General features: G+C 44.8%; 1 protein-coding gene across 1 annotated transcript in view; it reads left to right on the plus strand.

Moving 5' to 3' along the window:
• Positions 1 to 12,500, plus strand: part of fbln2 (fibulin 2) — a 78,851-nt gene that overhangs the window by 49,327 nt on the left and 17,024 nt on the right. Inside the window, exons 9-15 of the mRNA XM_080845420.1 lie at positions 1,316 to 1,450; positions 4,692 to 4,829; positions 5,393 to 5,536; positions 6,207 to 6,335; positions 7,657 to 7,782; positions 9,293 to 9,409; positions 11,299 to 11,427. Coding sequence (XP_080701546.1) covers positions 1,316 to 1,450; positions 4,692 to 4,829; positions 5,393 to 5,536; positions 6,207 to 6,335; positions 7,657 to 7,782; positions 9,293 to 9,409; positions 11,299 to 11,427 — 918 coding nt within the window. The remainder of the gene's footprint in view (positions 1 to 1,315; positions 1,451 to 4,691; positions 4,830 to 5,392; positions 5,537 to 6,206; positions 6,336 to 7,656; positions 7,783 to 9,292; positions 9,410 to 11,298; positions 11,428 to 12,500) is intronic.

Raw genomic sequence — 12,500 nt, forward strand, 5'->3', positions numbered from 1 at the left:
GAGTATGATCTTCAGAGCTGGCCCACTGCCACAGGACATGATGCACACACACACACACACACACACAGACCAACACATCCCTCACACATACACACACAGACCAATACACCTTCACACACACAGACACACACACACACACATACAGATCAACACACCCCTCCTGCACACACAAACACACAGATCAACACATCCCTCACACACACCCCTCACACACACACACACACCCACACACACATAAAGATCAACACACCCCTCCTGCATACACACAATCCCTTACCTCCCGCAGTGCTTCCATGGCGACCCATCAGTCCCTTGTCACTCGATGCATGACACGATAGGGGAGGTTGCTGCCCCAGCGCAGTTGATCTCCATAGCACAACAATGCTGTCATCTGCTGCTCAATGCCTCTCTGACTCACCCGTTTGGCAGGGGAGGGCTGGGGGGTGGGGTGGGCGTGTGGTAAATCAGTATTTTCCCCTGCGCTGTTTACAAGTTGTGCATTGTGCTGATAAATACGTCATGCTCTTTAACACAGTTCTTCCCTTTTTGTGTACCCTCACAGAGAATAGATAAAGTCAACATCATTCGCAACAGGCCCGCAATTATTTTCACAGGCAACAGTATGATTGTGACATCTCCACTCCCCCATCCAATTCATATTTTTCTTTTTTCCCCCTGTTTTTTGGCTCCTGAAGCAGACACTGTCAGGGAAAGCTGGAGTAATTTTCCCCCTTCCAAGAAAAATCTAAATAGCTGTTTTCCAAATAGGTGTTTTAAATAATCAATTTCATCATCCATATTTTTTTTTTGTCTGAATTCCTCGTAATGACTGATTATCTTGGCCTTGGAGTGCACAGCACAGCGCAGTTTAAAGTAAACAGTCCTGTGATCCATGCGGCTTAAAAACACACAACCCTCCACAACTCTTCCAACAATGTTCTAATGCTTCCATGCAGACGAATGAGCTCTGTAGACCTTGTGTTTGTTTACTTTACTTCTGTCCATCTGCCTGTGCAGCACACGCTTTTTCATTGTGACAGTTTGGCCTTATGTGTGTGTGTGTGTGTGTGTGTGTGTATGTGTGTGTGTGTGTGTGTGTGTGTGTGTGTGTGTGTGTGTGTGTGTGTGTGTGTGTGTGTGTGAAAAGAAACCTATGTAACTCAATATTGAAGTGCTTCTATTGATGGCCTCGCACCTCTGGAACATGCATATTTACCCAAATTTCAAGCTCTCTCTTTCTCTCTCTCTCTCTCTCTCTCTCTCTCTCTCTCTCTCTCTCTCTCTCTCTCTCTCTCTCCCTCTCCCCGCACTGTAGATGTGGATGAATGTATCACCAACACACATACCTGCAAGCCCAGTGAGCAGTGTGTGAACACGGTGGGAGCCTTTGTGTGCGAGAGGCAGATCACATGTTCACCAGGGTACCAGCTGAGGAACGGAGTCTGTGAAGGTTGGTTAGATGATTATTATTATTATTATTATTAGTAGTAGTAGTAGTAGTAGTATTAGTATTATTCTTAATAACACATTTGGTCATAGAAGCCCATTCATGAACAACATTTACAACTACAGTATGTGACATCTCCACTCTCCCATTGTTGGATGTTTACATTTGACCATCTAAGCACATTCATTGGAAACCACATATAACATTTCCACTTTTAAGTATCGTCCAATCACACGTCACAATTTATGAAACACTTTTAACTCTATTCATAAGTTGAACTACATTGAACTCATTTGATCACCTGAGCACATTCATTGCTGAAACATCATTGGATGTTTACGTCGTATCAGCCGTGCACATATGATGCCATGTGGGAAACACACACACCTGTGCACATATGATGCCATGGACACACACACACACACATGCACACATGATGCCATGTGGGACACACACACACACATGCACACATGATGCCATGTGGGACACACACACATACACATACACACATGATGCCATGTGGGACACTGTAGGATGGCCGGCCTCGCGGCGATGTCACAAAGGAACGGAGGCAGTGTAGATGTTCGGTGGTCAAAGGCAAATGTTTTAATGCCGGTTGCAGCAGGCAAACAGGCCAGAATGGAGAAAAAGAAAGACGAACAAAAACTCCAAAACATCAGATCTCAATAAATAAATAATTCCCTAAACAATTCAGCTTCAACAAGGAACAGTAAACTCTCAATTATCCTGAGTTACGTAACTAGTTGTAGCGCTCCAATCTAAACAGTGAACATAGGCTACATAGGTGGTCTGGAGGGGTTGGAAGTTGTTCCCCATCAGACTCATCGCTCTCACAGACCCGTTCTGCGCCGGTATTTATCTACCCTGGCCTGAACCATTAGTCTACACATCGCAAATCAATTAACGGTAAAATACATATTCCGACTCATTATTCAATCACTACATTCCCTTTAAAACTACAGACGGGTTTAAACACATACAATATGATTATAATACATAGCACTCTAAATCAGTCACCAGTTGTCACACCCCCTCTCATTACCGAACTTGGCCTGCGCACGTCTGATGCGGATGCACCCACCGTTCAAAGGTCATTCCCAACTTTCTGATCGGGTTGTTCCTATGTCGCATCTGCAAGTCCACACGCTTTCAGTCCCGGTATATATGTTTTGGCTGTTGAATTTCCATAATGAGGTAGGCAAACTGATTGTAGTGAAGTATGATGGTGGTGGTTGTTTGTGTGTCAATAAACCGTGTCCATGTACTCCGAGCTGTCAACTGTATGTTTTGGCCACGGAATGTATTGCCGTCGCGGTAACGGGCAACTGCACCTTTACAGACACACACACACATGCACACATGATGCCATGTGGGACACACACACACACACACACACATGATGCCATGTGGGACACACATGCACACATAATGCCATGTGGGACACACACGTGCACATATGATGCCATGTGATCACACACACATACACCCGGGCTTGATTCAACTTTTGGTCTCCTTCCTGGCGGCGCTCCTCCACCCTCTCTGCCGGCCAACCGGTCGGCATTCACCGCGCCTCCAAACCCTATTAGGTTCGCCTCACTGAGCCGTTAGAATTACAACGCTCTGGGCAGTCATCCATTTCCATCATTTATCAGAAAAAAATGTGGGGTTTATTATTCATTATTATTTCACATTTCATCTGCAGCTGATATTGATCTGATAAAGATCTGCATGTCATTTCCACCAAAGATGAACACAGAGCCGCAGTCAGGGATTCTTAGACATATGGCCACTGTGCTTCTTCACCACAGATATTGATCGAGTGATTGATCTATATTATTTTCATAAAAAGGGGATCCCGGAAACACTGTCTTGATGAAAACCTTGGCGGTTCTTATGTTGAATTATGCACACAAAGACAAAAGTTTTCAAAGTTTCCCTGCATACGACTCAAGGAGTTCCCTTTGCTAAGCCAAAGTGCGTATCCAGCACTACAGAACACTAAAGCCCCCGATAAAATCCATCCTGTCAAGCATCGACGCAGGGCCCTTTTAAAGAGGAACACTGTGAAGGGGTGGCCTTGTGCCAGCTCACTATCTTGAGAGGCAGCCATCAAGGTCATTCCATCAACAATTATGAACAGATTTCTCAGTGCCGGCTTCATGCCTCCACGGGCCCCTGACCACGAGGGTACAACTGCAGGCGCTTCTTCTTGACATTCCAGCAGCCTCACTTGCATCCCGAGTGGCTGAGGTGAGGTTAAAGGGCCAGGGTATTTCATCTATCTGGACTTTAAACTTGGCCACGGTGTCCAGCTGCAGCTGAGTGCGGTTTCTCTCTTGTGGCGAACTCCGTGCGTCTCTCTTTCTCTCTCACTCTCTCTCTTCGAGCAGACAGATGTCCGGTCACCCGCCTCGTGACTGAGCAGTGACCCCGCAGATGCAGGGAAAGGCTCGATCAGTTTGAGAAATGAAGATAGGAAAGGGGGGGGGGGGGGGGGGGGGCGCACTTAAATTGGCTCTCCAAGATATGTGATTCACGTCAGACCTTGGCAAGAGCAAGAGTATTAAGAGTAGACGATCATTAAGGTAATCTGTAGCTGACCAGCTAACAAGGGGGTAAACTAATTACACGCTTAAAATGAGAGAGCCTATTCCAGAGAACTGATGATTAAGATCTCACATATACGCTAAGGGGCTTCACAACCACTGGTGCATTTTGACAAGAGTAGCCTATCACACCGTGGTAGAACTACTTTACAAAACCAATGACACGCAACATTTAAAATAAGTTTTAAGTTTTAAGTATATTCAGTTCAGAGGAAAAAAGGCTCCAAGTTTGGCTTAGTCAGAACATGAGCTCATTACCCGCAACTCTGAAATTAAACCACAGTGCCCCCTACAGGCAGAAAGACTGAATTCACACACGCAAAGAGAGATACTGCACCATAGGCGTGGGAAGCACTGGAACATATCAACAAACAAAGCTGTATGTTATTGAAAATATCCTTTTTGTTTTATCTTATTATATATAAGATTATATATGTATAACAAATATATTTTTTTGAGTGATGTCCAGGAAACACCCTTCTGTTCTTTTCACACACAAAACGAGGTATATGATTGACAATAGTGGACCAAATGTAGAGTTTCAGTATAAAGAAAATGTCTACTGGAGGCACAGTTGTGTTCGTTGTGTTACTCTCTTCTTTTTCTCGTTCTCACAGACATCAATGAATGTGTGGTGAGGACACACAACTGTGGATCAACTACGGAGTGCAAGAACACAGATGGATCGTTCAACTGTGTTCCTAAGCAGCGGTGTTATACAGGGTTCACGCAGGACACACACAGCAACTGCATTGGTAAGACAAGAATGGGAGCATTCAGAGAATGCAAACCTCCGCCTTGTGACCTTGACCTTTGACCTTGACATCTGAAAATCTAATCAATTAGTGCCATTATATTAACCAATCTCCCCACAAAGTTTGAGGGAAATCGGTCCATGCGTTTCTGCGTAATCCTGTTAACAAACAAACAAACATACAGGGGCGAAAATAACCTCCTTGGCGGAGGTAACAAGGGCTGCCCATGAGGAGAGGGCTCGCTAGTGCCTCCTTGTGGATTTGGATAGAACTGAGAACAGTGGGCACATTACTTAATAGGAGTACTGTTTAAACTTACCCAAACAAATGAACATGTTACACATCAGTTCAAAGAACAGAAACACTGAATGTAATCTCAACTGGGGATTTTAAAATGTGTTTCCCTGTCTGTCTTCTGTTCAAACCTACTGATTCTCTCCCCTCTCCTCCATCTCATTCTTTTTTTTTATTCTCCTCATCTCTCCTTTTTTCTGCCTTTCTCTCCCTGAAACCCCTTTGTCTTTCTCCATCCTATCTCCTCCTCCTCGTCTCAACTCCTCCAGACATTGACGAGTGCAGCACCCTGGCGGAGCCGTGCAGCGCGGGTTTCAACTGCATCAACACGGTGGGCTCCTACACCTGCCAACGGAAGGTGATCATGTGCAGCCCCGGCTACCACGCCAGCCCAGACGGAGCCAGGTGCATCGGTGAGACCCGAGCGGCGAAGAGGGCCGGCACTGGCCAGCGTTCCACAACCCTTTCCTCTCCTCTTAACCCTCTCCCCTCCAAACTCATGCTTTTGTATCAGGAATCAAACACCAATACAGGGAGTTTTGTATTAATGGGGTTCTGCTTCACGTGTTTAGAGGTTTCATGTAGCTATAGAGTTCGTTAGGGTTATGCGTTGTTAAGGTTGGTTCTTTTTTTAAGGAGGGTTTCCAGTTGTCAGAGTAGCTAGCAAATCTCAAACAGATCTTCTTTTAATTTAGCAAGGATTCAACTGCTCCTTTAATGGCAGCTGGATACAATTGAATAGACTGAGGAACCTTGAGACAACACCAATTCCGTACTAATGAGGACGTTTTCCAGCCTGGTATTAAGTTGTAGTGTAGCCGTGCAAGATAGATGTAGCCTAATCCACAGTGTCCGTACTGCAGTGCAAACCTGCTAATTAAGCTGTCTTGACATCATGAGTTGATGAAGCCTATGTCAAAACAGACTGACATGCCATCTAATTACTGAACAGCCCATGCTTACACAGTGCCTCTACCCTCCAGAGAGCCCTCTGACTGGGCTGGTATGCACACAACAAGGGGGAGGCTTTATGGTTGATCTCCTGCCAGGGAAAGATGGCCCTTTCCTTTCTTCTGTTTCCAGACGTTGATGAATGTCAGACGGGCATCCACCGCTGTGGAGAGGGGCAGATATGTCAGAACGTCCCTGGCAGCTACCGCTGCAACTGCCAGACGGGCTACCAGTACGACGCCATCCGCCAGTCCTGTGTGGGTGAGTGTGCTGGAGCTAGGGGGGGATGGGGGGAGCTAGCGTAGCAGCGCTAACACAAGCCCTCTGGCTCAGGTCCAGCTCATGTACTTTGTTGTCATTGTGTCTGCCATGTTATGCAGGCTGGGTTCGGTGTAATGAACTAGCTAAATGAATAACGCATGGGCACTTCAGTGTGTTTAGAGTGAGCTAATGTCTTCATTTAGTTAAGTGGATTCCCAAGAAGCAGCAGACTCTGAAAGGGGTTTGGCCCTTTCTAAGCATAGACCCATGGCATTCTATATCCTATCCTCAAAAGAGAACCCACACATGTATCACCTGTGCCTCTTTAATGAATAAGATCAATTAGCATTCTCATTGGATGGATTTGATGAACCAAAAGGACATAACAAATCTTACTAGCATAAATAATTCAATTGTATATCTATGGCATATATATATAGCATACATAATACAGTAATACACAGCTAGTTATACAATTGCCTGTAAGTATGGCACAAATAGGCTCAATAAACTGGGAATACAAGCAGTTTAATTAGCTCCATTGATTGGAGCATTCTACCGACTGCCAAAAATTGAAAGGTACATCATGTACGGAGACTAGTGAAGTAAGGGAGATGCGTGTCTGTGTATGTGCATGGCTTCATGCATGTCAATGAGGGAGACGCAAGTGCCCTCGTCTCCTGGTGACGCTCATTCTTATGTCCCTGCATACATATGTAGTGCTCCCATGAAGGGTCCAATGATCCTGCTGCTTGGTCTGACTCCTTTTGAATCGATAGTGTAGTGTAGCCTAGGAATGCTTTCTCCACACACAAATGAAATGTATTACAGTGTGTAAAATATACCAGAAGACATTTTGTACATACTGCTTCTTCTTTCTCTCTCTCTCTTCATTAAAAGATAATTATTATTATGTCCACAAAGTGTTACCAAGACATGAAAGACAGGCATGTGTTCAAAATGTCCAAAAGGCAAACCAGCAAAAAACGTAAACGGAAAAGGCAGCTCAAATTATTATTGATTTTATGTAAAGCACTTTGAACTGCAACTCTTGTACGAAATGTGCTATATAAATACAATCTTACTTACTTACTTACTTACTTACTTACTTACCAATCAGAGTCAAATATAGTCAACAAGAGTAGTGTATAGTGTAACTCTCTCCGTCTCTCTCTCCCTCTCTCTATCCCTCTCCCTCTCTCTCTTTCTCTCTCTCCCTCTCTCTCTCTCTCTCCCTCTCTCTCTCTCTCTATATGTCTCTGTCCCGCTCCCTCTCCCACTCTCTCTCTCTCCCCTTTATCTCCTACTCCTGTGTGTGCAGATGTGAATGAGTGCTGGCGTTACCCGGGTCGCTTATGCGCTCAGACATGCGACAACACGCCGGGCTCGTATCAGTGCTCCTGCACTGCCGGCTTCTCCTTGGCCTTCGATGGGAAGAACTGTGAAGGTACAACGCGAGACAACACCCACACACACACACACACACAAATCTGGAGTTTCTGGAACTTGCATTTAGATTTTTGCTCTTTTTGCTCTTGAGAAGCTGTGTTGTCCTCATATATCTGAGGCCTTATTTCAAATGAACAATATGGGTGTTCTGGTAAAGAAATAGGGAGCGGAAAGAACAAAAGAGAATCTTTTTCAAGATTTCAAAGATAACCTTTTTGTTCAATCAATTGTTACTGAAAAGAACTCCACACGGTGTGCTCAGTGAAGTATGACAAAATAACAGCCTTTTTTCAGTTTTTCAAGAGTACTTGTTTATTCCCTTGGAATAAATTGGGGAGAATGTGTTTGCAAAGTCTGCAAGAGTTCCCGGAACGGACCTCACAATAAAGCCTCATCCTGCTTTTATAAGCCACTGTTTATGGGGATCATTCAGGCCTTTAAGTATAAAATCATTGACGACACAGTGATCGAGTGGCAGAGAGTAATGCACCCTGCTTCTCTGGTTACAACGCATACATAGTTCATTCCACAGATGTCGTTTCCGCATTTGTCCTTAAAACAGATATGGCTGTAGAACTGCCTCGTTCTGCCTCTCATTGAGTCTTTTGTTAAGGGTACAGCTCCAAACTGCCTGTACTGGTTCTAAACGAATGAACATCCTGTCAGGTCTCGGTAGCGGAACCGCATGGCTGTGATGCAGCCTAATGACTCGGCTCACAGGTGGAGGCTGTCAGCCACGAGACAGCCCATCCGCAGAGACTGTCTCTGCCTCTGCCTGGGCCTCAGAGAGACACGGTGCCCTTTAACGTGCCTCTTTCTGTCCCCCAACACTGCCAAACAAGTTATTTAAGGAACTTCATCAAGGGTGTTGGGGCCTTACGTTTTTTTTTTTTTTTTTACGTCTCCTCTCCTCTCATAATGTGGAGGTGTAGTCATTTATCCATGTTTGATGAGGGGCGGGTTGTTTCAAGGTCCAGGCTGGGAAGTAGTGCCAGAGCTGTTGTGTGGGGAGCTGACCAAAGCGCAGTTCTTCTGAGTGTTTGTGTAAAAATAGACAACATTGTGGACGCTGCGGAGGTGAAGACAGCCATTTAGGCTCAGTGACATTGGCAGTGATGTCCTAAACAGTCTCACTCAAAAAAAGAGCTTTATTGGAATATTTTTCAGACCTTGATCTTCTAGCGTTCGACTGGTATAGCAATGAGTGTCATAAACGTGTCATGGCAGATGGATTGTACTGTCACACGGTTTCATGACAGTTCATTTCTAATTAGTAAAGAATGGAGTAACAATGTCATTAACATGTTATGAAAAAAAGTTGAATAAAAAAACATGACAGACTATTAGCACATGACATACAATGTTATTGGATTATGGCTGTTATTAACTGTTGGCCATTACAGTCATAACATGTGAAGAATGTGCACCCATGTCTGAAAGTGAGTTATTCTAAAATTAGCTTTTTCGGATTAACATTGTCCTTGTAACACCTTGTGCTTTTTGCTCAGATGTGAATGAGTGCGACACCAATGCATGCAGCCAGGAATGTGCCAACATCTATGGCTCCTACCAGTGCTACTGCAAACAGGGTTTCTATCTGAAGGAGGACGGCCACACTTGTGAGGGTAGGTAGAACTTTGTAGACCTCAGAATAGAACTCTGTAGAACTCAGAACTTCACCTGAACCTACATTGACTTCTGCGTAATGTTTCTGAATTCACATACCCAGAGGCTGAAGTTTAGATTGGGACTGTTGAGTGAAATACCTGGAAAAGGCAGTTTGCTTTGTTGCATTGGATTTCATAAACCCCTTAATGAAATGTTTACAGGTCGATACAACAGTAGTCAATAAGCTACAGCAGAAGGGCCCTAGTCACAATCACTGAATTAATCGCTCTTCCCTTTTGGAAGAATTTCCCATAGGGCTTCAGGAGATTCACAGTAGAATTAGTCAACAGAATTAAATGAGTCATTCTGCCAAAGGATAGAATATAACAAACAACAAATAAAACATGAACGTCTAAACATAATCTGATATTAAAACAATTTTTCCAACAGTCCAACAGAAGCAGAAAGTTAATACCTATTACTAATTACAGCTTTAATAACACCTTTATCTCCCAGACATTTCTCTATTGATTCCCCGTGGCCGGTGTGTCTGTTAGATACACCTGCTTAGGTCATGTCCAAATAGGACTAATGGGACAAGTTAATTTCAGAGAGGACTTACAGCAGAGAAAAACAGGATGAGATGTAGTGAAGGTATTGATTGAAGCATGATATAATGTTTCCTTGAGTGAGGCCTTACAGTACCGTCTCTGGACAAGAGGGTTGATGACAAAGCCTAGAGGTAGCTGGCAGCTAATGTCACTTTAATGGCCTTTACTTTCACAAGGCCACCCAGAACACACACACACACACACGCATAGAAAGAAGAGACACACACACGCTCACACACACACACACTCACAAACACACACACACACACACACACAAAGAGAGAGAGGCACAACAAACACATACATACACACACACACACACACACACACACACACACACACACACACACACACACACACACACACACACACACACACACACACACACACACACACACATATGCACACACACACACACACAAACACACACGGACACACACACACACACACAAACACATAGCACTGTCGCCTCACAGCAAGAAGGCTCTGAGGGCGTGGGTTCGAATCCTGGTTGTTTCTGGGGTTTGTATCCCGTTCGTTCCAGGTCCTTTCTGTGCGGAGTTTGCATGTTCTCCCCATGACTGCGTGGGTTTACTCCGGGTACTCCGGTTTCCCCCACCATCATAAAGACATGCATCGTATGAATGTTAGAATGAATGTTGGTGGTGGTCGGAGGGGCCGTAGGCAGACTGCCAAGCCCAAAGTATGTGTGAGTGCATGCATGTGTCTGTGTGTGTGTCTGTGTGTGTGTCTGTGTGTGTGTGTCTGTGTGTGTGTGCGTGTGCATGTGATAGAGAGAGTGAGTGAGGGCTTGGTTGCCACGCTTCCGTCAGTCTGCCCCAGGGCAGCTGTGGCTACTCTCGTAGCTTACTATTACTGGTATGTCTGTGCGCTTTGGGTCATTGAAAAAGCGCGTTACAAATAAAAGGTATTATTATTATTATTATTATTATATGCACACACAGGATATAGGTGCTCTAATTGGCCTTTCATCCAGATTGTGGTTTATGTGCTGCACATCAAAGTACCTTCATTCAATAAACCCTCCTTCCCCCACCTCCACCCCCACACATAGAAGGATACACACACACACAAAATAAAGCATATGCAGTCACAGTTATCTTTTTTTAGAAATACTAGTGGGGTGTATTGATAGAGGTCTTGGTGTAATGGATGAAATGATGTGTGTGTGTGTGTGTGTGTGTGTGTGTGTATGTATGTGTGTGTGTGTGTGTGTGTGTGTGTGTGTGTGTGTGTGTGTGTGTGTGTGTGTGTGTGTGTGTGGTGACTTTCAGATATTGATGAGTGCTCGCAAAGCATCGGACACCTGTGTGCCTTCCAGTGCGTGAACATCCCTGGCAGCTACCAGTGCGCCTGCCCACCCAGCGGTTACACCATGTCACCTAATGGCCGCACGTGCAGAGGTATTAAAGCACATACACGTAGCACACATACACCTACACACACACACACACACACACACACACACTCATATACACACACTCACATACACACACTCACATACACCTACACACACACTTACGCACACACTCACATACACACAATCACATACACCTTCACACACACACTCAATCTTACACACACACAAACACACACACACACACACACACACACACACACATACACATACACATACACATACACATACACATACACATACACATACACATACACATACACACTCCCCCACCCCCCCCCCCCCCCCATATGCATGCACGTACACACACCCTTGCACATATACGTTTTTCCATAAAGTTATTTCAGGTGTGGATAAAAAAAAGGGAGGACCAACATCAAAAAAGAAAGGGATTCATTTGAAAACGGACCAGTTTTACACTTCAGGACATGAACCTCTGTACATACAACATCAACATGGAATACAACGTTTTTTACATTTCTCACAGCTTCGGTGTGGGAACTAATTTAGCATACCCCTTTTTTAACCCACAAGAAACTGGATTCTCTTTTGCACACTAGCCATCCCTCCCTCCTCCTTGTGTTCTGCACTGGTAACTGACTAACACATTTAAAATGAGCCTCTGCTCTTTTGGTACCCAGCCCGGGAGAGCAGAGCCTGTCTTAACCGCCTTGCCTGACCACCTGCCTGCTTGCAGATTCCCAAAGGTTAAAATTTGCAAGTAGTGAATGAATTAGAGCAGGGATTGGAGCTGACGAGCTGGAATGGGCCTTGCATCTGTAAGATGAGATGCATAATTAATGGGGGCTGTGAGGCCACTGCTCTATTGACTGCCGGCTGGGTGAGTCTCGGCTCGTGTGCTCTCCAGTGATTGGAGTTGTCCCCGACAAAGGAGACTTTGGTAGTGCTGATTGCGAGCAGTGTGATTCATTAGGCATATAGCGGGAAAAAAGGGGGTGATTTTCATCCCTCTAAAGCACATGAGCACTCTTGAAATGTAATTGTTAGAATAAAGGGGTTATTTCGACCCATCTCTGCCGGCGAGACAGTAAGGGTTCT

This window comes from Sprattus sprattus, assembly GCF_963457725.1.
Source record: "Sprattus sprattus genome assembly, chromosome: 10".
NCBI classification, from domain to species: Eukaryota; Metazoa; Chordata; class Actinopteri; order Clupeiformes; family Clupeidae; genus Sprattus; species Sprattus sprattus.